This window comes from Eschrichtius robustus, chromosome 4 (assembly GCF_028021215.1).
Source record: "Eschrichtius robustus isolate mEscRob2 chromosome 4, mEscRob2.pri, whole genome shotgun sequence".
NCBI classification, from domain to species: Eukaryota; Metazoa; Chordata; class Mammalia; order Artiodactyla; family Eschrichtiidae; genus Eschrichtius; species Eschrichtius robustus.
Genome location: NC_090827.1, coordinates 125,354,816 through 125,371,066, shown reverse-complemented (window position 1 = coordinate 125,371,066; position 16,251 = coordinate 125,354,816). Strand labels below are relative to the sequence as shown.

At 37.0% G+C, this 16,251-nt stretch overlaps 1 protein-coding gene across 9 annotated transcripts in view; it reads right to left on the bottom strand.

The window, feature by feature from the left end:
- ANK2 (ankyrin 2) overlaps positions 1-16,251 on the bottom strand; it is a 347,463-nt gene that overhangs the window by 209,039 nt on the left and 122,173 nt on the right. For all 9 annotated transcript variants that reach the window (XM_068543335.1, XM_068543343.1, XM_068543341.1 and 6 more), the window contains exon 2: positions 6,642-6,743. In XM_068543335.1, the coding sequence (XP_068399436.1) occupies positions 6,642-6,743 (102 nt within the window). The remainder of the gene's footprint in view (positions 1-6,641; positions 6,744-16,251) is intronic.

The following is a 16,251-nucleotide window of genomic DNA, read 5'->3' as shown; positions in this document are numbered from 1 at the left end:
AGCATCCTACCGCAAGTAACATGCTGCTCCCCTTCCCCTCCCTCTCCTCCTCCCCTACTGTATTTTTCTCCCTGTCATTTACTTCCATCTCTCTTTCCTCATAATTTATTTTTTTCCTTGGTGACTGTCTCTCTCCTCTCAGGTTGTAGATTGTAAGCTATATGAGGGCAGGGTTTTGCCTCTTTCTTCATGGCACCTAGGACAGTGCCTGCCACATAGTAAACACACAATACATGCTTGAATAAACAGGTAAACAAACGGTAAGCCTGAGTTCAGACTGGCCGAAAGACTGCTATGATGATAAAATTTGAGATGACTTAGGGAGGTTTGAGTGGCTGCCTGGGAGTTATGTTTTAAAATTCACATCTTTTAGTCATAGAAAAAGAGCATTCAAGAGAATTCTTAGAGTATAAATTGTTCTGTTCAATCTAAATCACATTAGCAGAGTACTTAAGAAGACAAGTCGGGATTTCCCTGGTGGCGCAGCACTTAAGAATCTGCCTGCCAATGCAGGGGACATGGGTTCAATCCCTGGTCCGGGAAGATCCCACATGCCGCAGAGCAGCTAAGCCCATGCACCACAACTACTGAGCCTGCGCTCTAGAGCCTGTGAGCCACAACTACTGAGCCTGAGCTCTAGAACCCGTGCGCCACAACTACTGAAGGCCACGTGCCTAGAGCCCAAGCTCCACAACAAGAGAAGCCACTGCAATGAGAAGTCCATGCACTGCAATGAAGAGAAGCCCCCACTCACCACAACTAGAGAAAGCCCACGGGCAGCAACGAAGACCCAAAGCAGCCAAAAATAAATGAATAAATAAAAAATTTTAAAAATAAAATAAAAAAAGACAAGTCACAAAAAAATTTGAGTGAAGCTACCCTTGGCAATTTTAAAATCAAAGAAGAGTTACATTTCAAACATCTTCATAAACCTGTGTAGTTACACACAGAAGCGAAACTTTTTAGAGCTATGGACAAGTAGTTGAGGAAGTCTCTACTGGAATTACTTTCCATTGAATGACTTATCAACATTGAAACTAAAAATTCTAAGTGCTCAAAATATTTAGCAGACATGATTCAAATCCAACTTAGCACTACTCAGTATAGAGCAAGAATTGGTATTAACGTATTGAAAAAAATCAGAGAATAATGCAGAATCCAGAAACAAAAGCGCATACATAGCCAGAACGAGACAGATGCAACACCTTTTGCTTCTTCTAAATGAGGGGTCAAAATAAACTCATAGATATATAACAAGATTATTTGTACAAATATTTTTACCTCATTTCACCTGTTTGTTAGAAAACTATATATAGTTCATTCCATATTCCATTAATTCTATGAATTCAATTCTCAGTTATTCATTTTTGTTGCCTTTATAAAGTTCCAGGCTAATAGAATTGTTTCTGGCTTTTTTTTTTGTTTTTTGTTTTTTTTTGGTGTAGTCAACTCTTTTTTTTTTTTTAACATCTTTATTGGAGTATAATTACTTTACAATGTTGTGTTACTTTCTGCTGTATAACAAAGTGAATCAGCTATATGTATACATATATCACCATATCCCCTCCCTCTTGTGTCTCCCTCCCACCCTCCCTATCCCACCCCTCTAGGTGGTCACAAAGCACTGAGCTGATCTCCCTGTGCTATGCGGCTGCTTCCCACTAGCTATCTGTTTTACATTTGGTAGTGTATATATGTCAGTGCTACTCTCTCACTTTGTCCCAGCTTACCCTTCCCCCTCCCCGTGTCCTCAAGTCCATTCTCTACGTCTGCGTCTTTATTCCTGTCCTGCCCCTAGGTTCATCAGAAACTTTTTTTTTTTTTAGATTCCATATATATGTGTTAGCATATGGTATTTGTTTTTCTCTTTCTGACTTACTTCACACTGTATGACAGACTCCAGGTCCATCCACCTCACTACAAATAACTCAATTTCGTTCCTTTTTATGGCTGAGTAATATTCCATTGTCTATATGTGCCACATCTTCTTTATCCATTCATCTGTCAATGGACACTTAGGTTGCTTCCATGTCCTGGCTATTGTAAATAGTGCTGCAGTGAACACTGTGGTACATGTCGTTTCTGGCATTTTTAAAGAGCGGTCCAGACCAGATGGATCCAAATGGCATTTATAAAAAAGATTTTATTTCCAAAAAAGATTTTAATTTAAAGAAACCCAGATAAACAGTAACTGTTACCAAATTGCTGCTAAACGTGATCTTTCCTAATTGGTGACACAGGCTATGATAATACCTTTTATGTTCTGTCCTGCCTGTGAGAACCAGCATCACTTTTGCTAAAACTTAGGTTGAGAATCAATATAAAAATATTTGCTAATATTTATTGAATACTTGCTCTGTTAACCTTGTTTATAATATTGTAATCTTATGAAAAATTACTAAATAAATTTTAAAAATAAGTATATCTGAGTTTCAAAAATAGGGAGCAAACATGAAGATTTATTCTCTTTTCTGAATGTACAAGAGATTAAAAGACAAATAAATACATTACCAGCTTAATCTTTTAAGGAAAATGAAAGTTAACAAATTTGTAACTATTTGGGAAAAAAAATGAAAACAAAGTGTTTTTTTTTTAAAGAATATTGTCTTGTGCCAAATTTATGAATTTTTCCCACATCCTTTAAACAATTAGAAGCCAAATGGTATTTTTCAATTAAATTTCAAAATTCTCACGGTAGTTATGAGACCAATTTTATAAAGAAAAAGATTTTCATCCAAATTTCAGTTTAAGGAATCTTAGCACGCCAATACATGTGGTATTTTTGGAAAGTTGGTACAGCCCAGATTGCCTTTCATTGAGAAATACAACAGGGTACAGAAGGTCCTGCTTTCTATGTTACATGGCATCATGCTCCCCAGATACTCAGGATTACAAGCAAAATAGAGAATACTTTTTCTTTTCTTCTTTCATATGCCATATTAGCTTTGAGCTTTCACATATTTAGAAATAGCAGTACTTTGGCTGAAGAGTTGCCTCTTTTGCCCTCCTAGGTGTTTGGAAATTATATTCTGTTCTATATTTTATTTGAGTTTTAGTAGTAATCCTGGTGGTGGTGCTCTTTGACTTAAAAGTTCCTTTAACTACATATTATGTTGATCTGAGGATGAATAAAGTCCTTTTTATATTAGCAATGGTAGATTAAAAATAAGATTCAAACATCTCAGGAAGACGTCCTGCAGTAGAAAAGACTTGTATGTGAGAGACAGATCTGTGTGACCCTGGGGACATCACTTAACCACCTGTGGACTCAGTTTCTGCATTTGTAAACTCAGGCGAATGCCTACCTTATAAAATTTGTCTCTGCTGATTGATGAAACATCACACATAAAGCCCCCAGCACAAAGCCTGATACATAGCAGCTAATTAGTTAACATTAGTCACTTCATTTCCCTAATCTCTATTTAATGTACATTCTTGAATGGTAGTAATAAAGAACCAACACCAGACAACAACATTTACTTTCTACCTAGTAAATTCAGGTGACTGAGGAGAGACAATCTCATACTTTGTGTGGAGGTCAATTTTAATTTTTCGGATTCTTGGTAGACATACACAGTAACTGCAATTAGAATAGGTACACCTTAGAAAGTCCTTTCATATTTCGTATTTAACTTACACTGCAATTCGGCGGTGTAAGATTGAATGTATTATTACTTTTTTGTTTTAGAGATTAGAAAAATGCCACTTTCTGAATTGAAATGACTTAACAAAAGTGAACTGCTGGGCTCTAAGTTCTGTGTGGTTTCATGACATTTTGTTGCCTTCTCACAAAAATACATGTTCTTCCCCTTTATAGTAACATGTTAGTGGACAGTCAGCCACTACAGGAAAAATATGTTAGGCAGCTAAAAACTTCTCAAGGTAACTCAAGAAGTGAGGTTGGTCAATAAAGCAAATAAGAATTGAGTATTTACTGCTGAGAGTTTATTTTTCTTTAAAAATAAACTCCAAGATCTTTTATAAGATTAAGATATTTCTTATACTTTAGGGTGAAGTGGACTTGACTGAGGTTAAGTGGTTTGACTGAGGTTAACTTTATTTTCCTTGGGTTCGTCTTTTGGTATCACTTACAATGATTTTACCAAATGAACTAACAGTTCTAACAGTTTCATTGCCTATTTTCCAGCATATTGCAAATTTAGAATCTTAATGAATTGATATTAAAATTGGGGGAATGTATTTAATATACTTGAAAAAAGTCTAAAATAACATGTGAAGGGACTTCCCTGGCGGTCCAGTGGTTAAGACTCCACACTTCCACTGCGGGGGCACAGGTTTGATCCCTGGTCAGGGAACTAAGATCCCGCATGCCATGCGGCCAAAAAAACAAATAAATAAATAAATAAAATTAACATGTTAAAAATTTTAAATATTTCATATTCAATCTCACAGGCAGTTTTGGAAGAATTTCATATATCTATATCTATATAGGAATTTGGATGTTGTCTTTCTCTTTTAAAGTAACTAATGTATCTAAACTTCAAATTATTTGTTCAAAAGAACACTAAAAACATATCAAAAAAAGATTCATAATGAAGTATAAGATGGATAAGAAATAGAGATGTAAAATATGAAGATCTTATATATTGGGATAAAGGAATTTAGTCTTATTCCATAGGTCAGTGTCAAGAACTATGTAAGGTCTGGGATTTTATCTTACCTACAAGCTAAAGAGCTTAACTGCTACTATTTCCTGATACTGGTAGCAGACATGAGTCTCCTGGATCAGAGACAATGGACTTTATAGTTCATGGCAAAAGGAGTGGCTGAGTGTCAACATTTGCTTACACCAGTTCCCTATGCCCCCCTCCCAATCCCATGCGAGTGACACACAGGACCAGTGATGGACGCCTGTGCATGTCGTGGGTTGTGTTAAAGAAGAACATTAACCTTGGGGAATTCACGGCTTTTAAAATAAGAAAGAACAAGCCTACTTCTTGTCTGGAGGAAAGAGTTACCTAATCCCGCAAGGTTGCTCACTGCAAACACTACCCTGAGAAATGCTCCAGATAAAGAGCATACAGGGTCTTTCGTTCTCGACACACACAAAAGAATATATAGGGATGCTCAGGGTGACAGCGGACTGATACTCCCTACAGCAAGCAGCACTCAATATTTTGGATGCCACGGGAGTTACTTCTCTAAAGCGTAAGAAATATTGCCATCAGTGACAGTGCTTCTTAAGCCGGTTACTCTCAAGAGGAGCAAGGAAAATCCTGCACCCTTTGCGAAAGGCTTCAGGTAATTTTTATACAACTATCTTACCGACCTAAGCATTGGAAGCCATAGAAAGCTTGGTAGCGAAAGGAGTGCCATAATCATATTTTTATTTTAGAAAGATGACTCAAGACATAGTGTGGAGATTGACCAGAGTGGACAAGATGAAGACAGGACCTAATTAAGGAGGCTGTTACGGCAACCATGGTAAGTGACCATGTTGTGAGTTAGTGTAAATTTGTGGATGTAGAAGATGAACCGAGAAAGGAGTGCTAGACTGGCGTAGGGGAGAAGACAAGGGTGGAGAGCTGTTGGAATTAACATATTGGTGAGGAAACCAGCAGGTAGGAATTTGAGAGGAGAGTAAGTTTGAGTATGAAAAGATATCAGGTTGTTTTTGAAAAGCTGTACTTGAAAGATATACTAATTTCAGGGGACTATAGATGGAACATACCTGGGCTCAATATATATCAGAATATATATCAATATATATCACAGGCATTCTATAGATGATTTAGAATCTGCCAATGAAATTCATCTCCTGTTAACTTAAAATTAGTCAGGATTAGTCACTTCCCAGTCAGCTCTGTCTCACACACACACACACCCCACACACACCAATGTGCAACATTTAGCACACTATATTGAATACTGGAGTCCACTAGACACTTTAATTCACGGCATTAAAATCTTAGTTAAAAATAGCACAAAAATCTCAACATCGCTGGGACCAAATAATATCCAAATGTATAATATTGTCTAAAGTCCTTAGCGAATGGATGTGATAAATAAATAATCCAAATACCTCATTTAAGCCAACAGTTGCAACCTCTTCTCATTCAAATTCATATTTTAAAACTAACTAATTGGGGGGATTGTTTTGGTGGTCCTAGTCAGTGTAATAGAGCATAAAAAATAAATAAAGGCTTAAAGTTGAAAAAAATAAAAAACAAAAAACTAATTAGGGGGAAAGGGAGGCATAATTTTGATTTTATCCTCTTATTTCTCTATCCCAAATTGTATCAATCAGTTACCCCTAAGTAAAAGGCATACAGCAAACAAGAAAAGAAGCCAGAGTGTGGATAACTAGTTGACGATAAATGAGAAGTAAAACATCATTCTTGGTCAACATTCCAGCTCAGGGCAGCCCAGATCATTTCATAGGCAAAACTGATGTTCAATTATTTTTGATCTATCTAATTTGCCAGCCTTATTAGCTCTAGATACAACCATCTGAGGCTTCAAAAGTTGGTAAGGAAGAAAAATGGACTTTCATAATTCTGAATTGCTGCTATTTGAGTAAATTCAACAAGCACACGAGAAAAGCTGGGCTCTTGGAATGCATCTGCAGGTAATAAGAGTGTCTTCAATGTATAATACAGAGCCAGCGGCCATGCTCTTACCTGGTTGCAGGTATTGATGTCTATGCCCCCTTTGAGATATTCCACTACTTTGTCTAAGTTGCCTGCTCTGGCAGCACGGAGGAAGCTTGCATTGCTGTCAGACTGTGAGAAAAAGAAAAGACCTTTAGTGAAATATTCATAAAATGAAAACATATCAAAGACAGAAACACAAGAATGTTTGCACCATGCATCAGAAAAGCTTCAGTTGCACTAAGTGTCCATTGACAGATGAAAGGATAAAGAAGATGTGGCACATATATACAATGAAATATTACTCACACATAAAAAAGAACGAAATTGAGTTATTTGTAGTGAGGTGGATGGGCCTAGAGTCTGTCATACAGAGTGAAGTAAGTCGGAAAGAGAAAAACAAATACCGTATGCTAACACATATATATGGAATCTAAAAAAAAAAAAAAAGGTTCTGATGAACCTAGGGGCAGGACAGGAATAAAGACGCAGACGTAGAGAATGGACTTGAGGACACGGGGAGGGGGAAGGGTAAGCTGGGACGAAGTGAGAGAGTGGCATGGACTTATATATACTACCAAATGTAAAACAGATAGCTAGTGGGAAGCAGCCGCATAGCACAGGGAGATCAGCTCAGTGCTTTGTGACCATCTAGAGGGGTGGGATAGGGAGGGTGGGAGGGAGACGCAAGAGGGAGGCGATATGGAGATATATGTATACATATAGCTGATTCACTTTGTTATAAAGCAGAAACTAGCACACCATTGTAAAGAAATTATACTCCAATAAAGATGTTAAAAAAAAAAAAAAAGAAAAGCTTCAGTTGCAAAATATTTCAATCCTGAGTTTAAAACACTGAATAATAATTCACAGTACAAGTCAGCAACTTCAAAGTATTTCTAGAGAGTTGTTTAAGGACATTAAAGTCAATAGGAAATACCCTCTGCTATATTAAAGAGTATAAAAGAACAATTAAAATAAAAATAATTATTACCGCTTTACTCCAAATCTTCAGCCACATTTGAAGATGAATTACACTACCCCCAAATCCACTGTTATCCATTCATTTTAGCTTCAGGAAGCTAGTGACTTTATAGTGAGCCTAACTTCGAGCTAAAAAACAAATGAAATAAGGTACTGGGTTTCTTTCTCTTCCTTTACTGTTTGGTTTTCAGATGCATCTGAGGGAGAGCACTGAGTATGGGTCACCTGACAGTCTGTCCTCACTATAAGGGAATAACAAGAGAGCTCCAAGGATGCTTTGAGGAAAGCAGATAGCGCTAGTTGGCAAGTGTGGACTGGGTCGATGCAAATTTTGTGATCCCAGTGATTTTGGAAAAACAAGATTAAATTTAAACTAGCTGACATAATACCAGGCTCAAATCTCTCGGTAAAGATGATCACTCCGGGTACAAATTGCTTTTTAAGTCCTCATCTTGCGCCCATTCCTCTCAAGATCCGATCCTGGGAGAACAGCTGAATTTCCCCCACAAAAAGTCTCAGGGAAGCTACTCAAGAGATGTAGCTACAGTCGCCCTGCCTCTCTGACTTGCTGACAAAGTCTGATTTTCAAACCTTAACACAAGGATGATGATAAACTTTCGTTAGGTTCCAAGACACTGGCATCATTTTATAGTTCTTTGGGTGGTACAACATCTGACTACAGAGAAAATGGTAACACGAAAAGGGACCTACTAGGAATTAAGATTCAGGTGGGGCAGCTCTTAATCCATTCTCCTTCTCAGTAGGCTGCCCTGCCCTCCCTCGAAGAATGGACTTGCCCAGGGCCCTTGGCACACTCTGTCAGGCCTATTTATTGTGACTGGTGATGACGTACGGAGATAGAAATGGAAGCGTTTTCTCTGGGAGTCTCAAATACAGAATTATTTGCATACATACCATTAAAATGATTTACACAGGGGAAGACTGAAAACCCTAGGACGAAATTACCTCATATTTAACCCAAATACCACAATGGCGTATAAATTTACAAATAATATGGGTAATTTATGAGGATTTGAGAGGTATGACTGAAAACTACACATCTGGAATTCATGCTCGGAGTCTTTTCCAATGCACCCTGGTATGACTAACATCGCACTGTTTCTCCTCCTCCCTGCCCTGCTACGATGCCTCACGCTCCATCCTTCCTGAAAGCTGTGCCCATGGCAGGGTGCCCCAAGTATATCTGCAATGCTGCAGGGACTGAATTATGACTCATTTTTAAATGCCTATTCTATGAATGTATTTTGCGGCTTGCAGCAAATTCTAAATTCCAGGAAGATCTTCCACCTTCAGGTTTCTTGCCGCAGTACTTAAAAGCAAAACATTACACTCTGCATAATGTTCTGTCAATATCCCACAAGAAACATCATTTACTAAAAAACAACAAAAATTAATATTAGGTCACAGAAAGTATGACAATGTTATTTCCCATAGATTTTTAAAATAAATCCACATGCTCTATATTATATATTATATTAAAGAGGATGCCTAGAAAGTACTTCCATCTTATACATGAGGCTTCATAATTATCGGTAACATTTATGAGTGTTTACTGTGGGCCAGGCACAGAGCTAAGAAGTCATATGCATTATATCATTATTACAATAATACTAGGAGAAAGGAACTATTATTACGCTCATTTAAAAGGTGAGGAAAGAGGCTGGGAAAGTTTCCAAGGTCACATAATTTTTCAGTGGAAGATTCAAGATTTAACTCATGTTTATCAGCCTCAAAGCTAGTCTTATCTGCTATTCTACCTCATCCCTGCAAAGTATCAAAGCAGATGTTAGTACAAATACCTAACCTATGAGCTATAAGTTTGTTTCATTTGTGATAACCTCAGTATGCCCTTGGTCGACATATTTGCTCTGTAAATCATGGCACTTGCTAAACAGAGTGTCTTAGCTGGAGAGGGAATTCTTGGCAGACAGCCCTAGCCTCAAACTTACCAGCCATCTATGCACCTAGAAAAATGAAGAGCTGGCTTGAGACAAACTAATTAGAAACATACTCACTTGGGAATAAAGAAAGAGATGGTAAAGCACACACCGCATTAAAAAGCCAGTTGACTGTCTCTCTCTACATGTCTAACATGATTAAACTCATGAACTAAGATCAGGGTTCTCTATCATTCTTGTAAAAAAAAAAAAGAATGCCATGAACAAGTAGAGCCAGAAGGGAGCACCTGACCCTTTAGGGATGAAGAAACACCTGGAGACACCCTGTGGAAGCTTACAGAGGCAACTGTTGGTCTGAAGGGGGCTTCTGGCATCACGGAGGGGAATCTATTAGACCCTCTTAGAACCTTCTCTAGGGACTGGGCATGACATTGAGGATTGATTTTGCTGTTACATAACAACAAGTTTTAATAACTATTTTTCTCTTTTCTGAATCAAACTCCTAAAAAGTAGAGGCAAGTCAAAGACTTACAGCCAGTCCCTGGAATGTTAGCAAAAAGTGCTCCCAGTGTTTTGGAGGGGCTAGGGACAGTGGAAATGTAACATCTGAGCCATCCTTGCCAGGGACCTCTTCAACAGTTGAGTCACAGTAGATTTTGCTATAAGTTGGATTCTTCTAGAACCCCATTAAGGGATTGAGTTTTCCCAAAGTGAGAAAATGTATTAGAAATGCATTTTGCAAATGCAAATAAATGTGTTGTTATAAAACGGTTCCAGAGCATGAGTTTCAAGAACAAAATTCAAATAAGACTTCAAAATTTATATGTAGATATTGACATCTTTGAAGATTAAAAGTATAGACCAGCATGGAAGTATATATTTTTCTCCTACTTCCACATAAACACATGCAAACCCTATGCTACAAAGAGGTCAATCTGTGATTAGAGCTCTTGACACAAGAGCTTAGGATAAACAGCAGTCGTTCTGGTTACCTTCAATCAACACAGAGATAAAAGAGGATTCAGGGACTCATGGTGAGACATGCAGCAATTTTTACCATGCTATGTTTCCCTCTGAGTATGACAAAAGTAAGAATTTAAAAATTAAAATTAGGTTTTAGTAGGGGAGAAGCATGCTTTCAAAATAGACTGTTGTCTCTTGCCTCAACCAGGAGATTTCACACATAAAAAGTACAAGAAAGAGAAAATGAGGCAATAGCAATTCCTTTGGGGGAAAAGTCTCAGACAAATAGACTAACCTCTTTCTGCTTTGCTGCTTTAGGTCCCTAGAACTCTCAATCCTAAAACCAATTGTACTTATGCCTATAAAGTGTGACTCTGGGCAAGGCATTCAAATGCTGAGCTCCACTTATTTTAATCTGCAACAGATGGATGTCATTAAAACTTGTCCCCTTTTCAACCCGAGTGTGGCATCTCAAGCCGAGAAAGAAAAATTTCCTCTTCAGTTCTTCTTGACACAGTTCTGTACATTTTTGATCAGAATGTTAGAAAAACAATACTTTCTCAGCATCCAGCAGGGTGGACATGAAAGGCAAGGAGGAATGTGCATTCACAGAGCCACATTATGTCCTAAACGAGTGCTTCCCCGAAGGGTCCAGGGGCACACTCACAGAGATTCATGAGTTTGCTACAAGATTTTGTAAAACTTCTATGCTTACAGTTCAATAACAACCTAATAAGGAGAATATAAGCATGTTTCAGGTCATCTAGATAGCTACCCTTTAACTGAGTATAACCATATAATTTTGATACATGCCTTTGTGTTTATAATTCAGTGCATAACAGTTGAAATAGGGATGGAATATAGACAGATGCATGGGATGCAAAATATTTTGCCATGGGACAGAGACTGATCAGAGAATCTGGCCATCATACAGGTAGGATGTAGCAAAAGAACCTGAGCACAGCACTCAGTAGAACATTACAGCTGCAAATAACAACAGGCTCAGATGCTATCTTTGTATGGTCCAACTTGCCTGGACTCTTAGCAGTGACTGTAGCAGAAAATCCAGAGTAAAATGCTTTTCAGTTCCCAATTGCAGCTTTTATTGGATTAGGTACACATCTTTACCACAATACTAATTTCATCTCCAAGTAAATGAAGAGAGCTTTAAATGATTATCAAATGGCATGCCATTAAAATTGGCATTGGCAAAGTTCTCTGATCACTTTAACTATTCTGAAGTAGGAAACAAAACCTTAAATGTATCAATAATGGTTGTACAACACGCTTACAAAAACGTACACTCTATATTATTTTCATTGAAGTCAAATTCAGAAATGTATTATAGAAATCTGAGGTTAAATCTTTTTACTGTTAAATCCAACATCTGTGATTTAGTTTTAGACAATCCTATCCATTCTATTACATTGGTGTTATTTATTTGAATAATACTAGTTTTGTAGTTCTGTTCATGCTTAATTTGTACAACTTTCTTTTTAATAATGGTCCAAGAGTTTAAGGGATTTTATGTAGTTTGATTTTTACACTTAAATAAACGCTATAGGGAATTCCCTGGCTGTCCAGTGGTTAGGACTCCGTGCTCTCAGTGCCAAGGGCCCAGGTTCAATCCCTGCTCGGGAAATTAAAATCCCACAAACCTCACAGCACGGCCGAAAAAAAAAGTCTTTTTTAATTAAAAATAAATAAATTAACACTACAATAAAAGTAACAGCACTGGAGGTCACAAACTTTTTTTATACTTCAAAAGAGACGAATACATTATTCAAGCTTGAGAAGCAGGCATCCTCTAGCGTGAGTAAGCCACCAGCCTCAACTAGCCTAGGGAGTGACATGGGGCGCCTCCCCTCACAGCCTCTGGCTTATCCTGTACCCTCCACAAATATTTGCTGACTGATTAACCATAGGAAGGCACATGCTCCTTGTGGAATTTAGGGAATCTGCTTATTTTCTTAGGATGCACTTATTCCTTTGTAAAAACAGGGTCATTTACCTGCCTACTCCAAGATCCACATTTTTATAGTAATACAAAATAAATAAAATGTATTAAAATCACTTGAGGGGAAAACCTTGAATATAAACATAATGAAATAAGGGACATTTCTACAATTCCTTAGGTCTTTTCCTAGGAATGTTGGATAAGTTAAAACCAGCAAATCACGAGTTGTATGATCTTGAGTCTTTGTGGGTCTTAATTTCCTTATCAAAAAATAAATGTATTTTATAGAGTTGCTGGGAGAATGAAATAAGATTTGAAGATGTTTAGCTGGATGACAGGCACAGAGGACACGGACCGAGCTTTTTTAATAATTGTAGTTCTTCTTGTAAATGATAAAGGCAAAACAACAATGACAAATCAAAGGATGGATGCGTACACATTATCTTCTTTAAATAAAAAGGTTGTTTCCAGAAGACCAGAGTGTTTGAAAATACTTTGCTGTGTGCCAGTGTAAAAGGACAAAAAAGAAGGCAGAACTGGGTGTGGTCTGTCTCCAAAGATGAAGATTTTACAAAACACCCTCTTTGTGATATATGAATGCTTTCACTTAAATAATCATACTTTTGTATAGGGACTGCTGGATTGTTTAAATGTTTTAGCTCTTTTAGGAGCTCAAATTGTTACCACTATCTTGTCATAAACCAAAAATTGCGGGGCAACTGAGAACCGCACACTAGATGTACTGAAATATTTCAGAAAGAATTCCACAAGTTGCCTTCCTGCAGTTAGAACATATAAATGACCAGTAAAACACTTTATACCATGAAATCGTACTTATTCAGCTGGACACTAATAACAAAAATTGCTATAAACCATACGTTTGTACACTGTAGCTCAAACATGCTGATTAAGCTCCATTTCCAGCGTCATTTCAATAGGTCTTTACACTGCTATTAAACGGGAAATGCAGAAGGAGCTATGATCTTCAGAAAGAAATAATGTAATTTCTCTAAAGATTGCTCTTACTTCAGTGACCTGTGTTTTAAGAAAACTGGTTCAGGCATAGGTGTTTCTATTTTACTTTTAAAATGTTACTTAACAGACTTCCCTGGTGGTCCAGTGTTTAAGACTCTGTCCTTCCAATGCAGGGGGTGCGGGTTCGATCCCTGGTCAGGGAACTAAGATCCCACATGCCGCATGGTGAGGTCAAAAAAATAATAATAATAATGAAATAAATGTGTTTTTAAAAATAAATACAATAAAATAAAATGTTACTTAAGATAATTAATGATTAACACATTAAAGTAATGATTAACACATAAGATATCAAAACAATATCTAAATTCTGCCTGCATATTTTAAGCAAATATCTTTTTGATATGTGAGATCATTTGAAATTACACTTTCATATAAAGACAAAGATTTTTTTTCCCTTAAGTTAGTATTACACTTTGACACTGATTTTTCACTAGCATGCTAAAATTATTTCATTATCAGTGTCTTCCCTGAGATTATCATCCATGAAAAGAAAGAACTGCCTATAGCATACCAATTCCATCCCTTTCAAAGCATTAAGAATATTTTGCAATACTATGTCGAGATTCATGAATCCCTTGTACAATTCTTACACTTCAAAAAAGAGTCAATCTAGGGGCTTCCCTGGTGGCGCAGTGGTTGAGAATCTGCCTGCCAGTGCAGGGGACGCGGGTTCGAGCCCTGGTCTGGGAGGATCCCACATGCCGCGGAGCGACTGGGCCCGTGAGCCACAATTGCTGAGCCTGCGCGTCTGGAGCCTGTGCTCCGCAACAAGAGAGGCCGCGATAGTGAGAGGCCCGCGCACCGCGATGAAGAGTGGCCCCCGCTCGCCGCAACTGGAGAAAGCCCTCGCACAGAAACGAAGACCCGACACAGCCATCAATAAATAAATAAATAAATAAAATTAAACAAAAAAAAGAATCAATCTAGAATATCACATAGCAGTGGGAACAGAAGTGAATGAACCATATCCACATGAAACATCGACAGATCTCACACAAAAAAAAAGGCTAAGCAAAATAAGTCAGACCCAAAAAGAACATCTTTATGATTCCATTTATTAAAGTTCAAAAACTGACAAAACTAATCTATACTGTTAGAAGTCAGAATAGTAGTTTCTGGAAGGAGGCAGAAAGGGCCTTCTGGTTGCTGGCAATATCATAGTTCTACCTGCTCATTCTGGGTGCTGTTAAATGGGTATGTAAACTTTGTGAGAAATATCAAGATAAACAATATAACTTATGTATTTTTCTGTATGTATGTTATAATTAAATGAAACATTTACTTTAAAAAGATGGTGACACTGAAAAATAAGTTGTTCCTAACCTACACAATAGTGACAAAATCACTGAAGAGTAAATAGATGAAAAAATTAGTGTTCAAAAGCAGTATCTTTTTCTTACTATGGAGGCAATTTTTCTAATGCAGACTATTCATATTATGCAAGGCTTTTAATGAAAATTTTATTTGCATATATTTAAGGTGCTACACAGTCTAAGAGAAAATGCAGACTACTAAATGCCCATGGCTTTGTGCTTGAACTCAGAAGAAGGTTGTTGCTAACTCAAATTCTACAGCATCTCTTTATTATACTGTACAAATAGTACTCCTCTGGTCTTCAAAAATATTTACTACAAATCCAAGAAGACCAGGTCTGGTTCAGAGATCTTGGTTGTTATGTCTTCTGGGATAAATATAAGTAAGTTCTAAGAGACAATTTATACCTTAAAAAAATTTCTGTACACTCACTTTCTGTGTCACTCACTTTTCTGAAAACTGAATCAAAATATTAATAATGTGGCAATATCTTTCTCAATAAATTAGAAATACTGCAAGAACACAAAACTAGTAGGAACAAAAACCCTAAATCAGAAAAAAAAGTTGTGATATATATTTGATAACTATTTTATGCTTCAGATTCCCTGTGATTTTGAAATTTTAAAATGCTTATATATTTTTATAGATATTCATTTTAAAATAATTATCGAACAGAAGAAATAGGAATTCCTGAGTTAGTATATTATGACAGTAAAAGTCTAACTTGCAAAGTAACTGTTCTGCTGACATGAGTTTGGTTCCATAAGATGTTTCTACAGCTAGGCTCAATTCGAAGATGTCAGTACAATGAGACATTAAAACTTTCACTAAAATGGGAACTTTTACAGAGATAGGAAGAAACTTTCTTAAGTTTCTTAAGTTAACTTGCTTATGTCTCAGTTTCCTATTGAACATTATCATAAGTTGAAAATTTAAGCAACTTCTCCTGAGGCAGGGAAATCAACAAGTTTTGATTACTTGTATTCTAGACATATGTTCTGCCTATGACTCCAAAACACCTACAGAACTCAGAAGTTCTGTCACAAAATAAAACACATCAATTTTTTTCTGAACTTAAATGGGAAAATGGTAAATTTGTAGATGGAAATATTTGTGGCTCCTCCACAACATTTACAAATCTAAGAAAATCAGAATAATGAGGGAAACGTTTTGCTGTCGCTGTAGGTCAGACATCAGATTAAATAATTTGAGGTTCATCTTAAAAATTTAAATTGAAAAACACTGCAACTGAATGCTTCAGGTTGTCTCAAAGGACAAGATACTCTTTGAGAGGCTTCAGTTACATGAACAGATTTTTTTTTTTTTAACATCTTTATTGGAGTATAATTGCTTCACAATGGTGTGTTAGTTTCTGCTGTATAACAAAGTGAATCAGCTATACATATACATATATCCCCATATCCCCTCCCTCTTGCATCTCCCTCCCACCCTCCCTATCCCACCC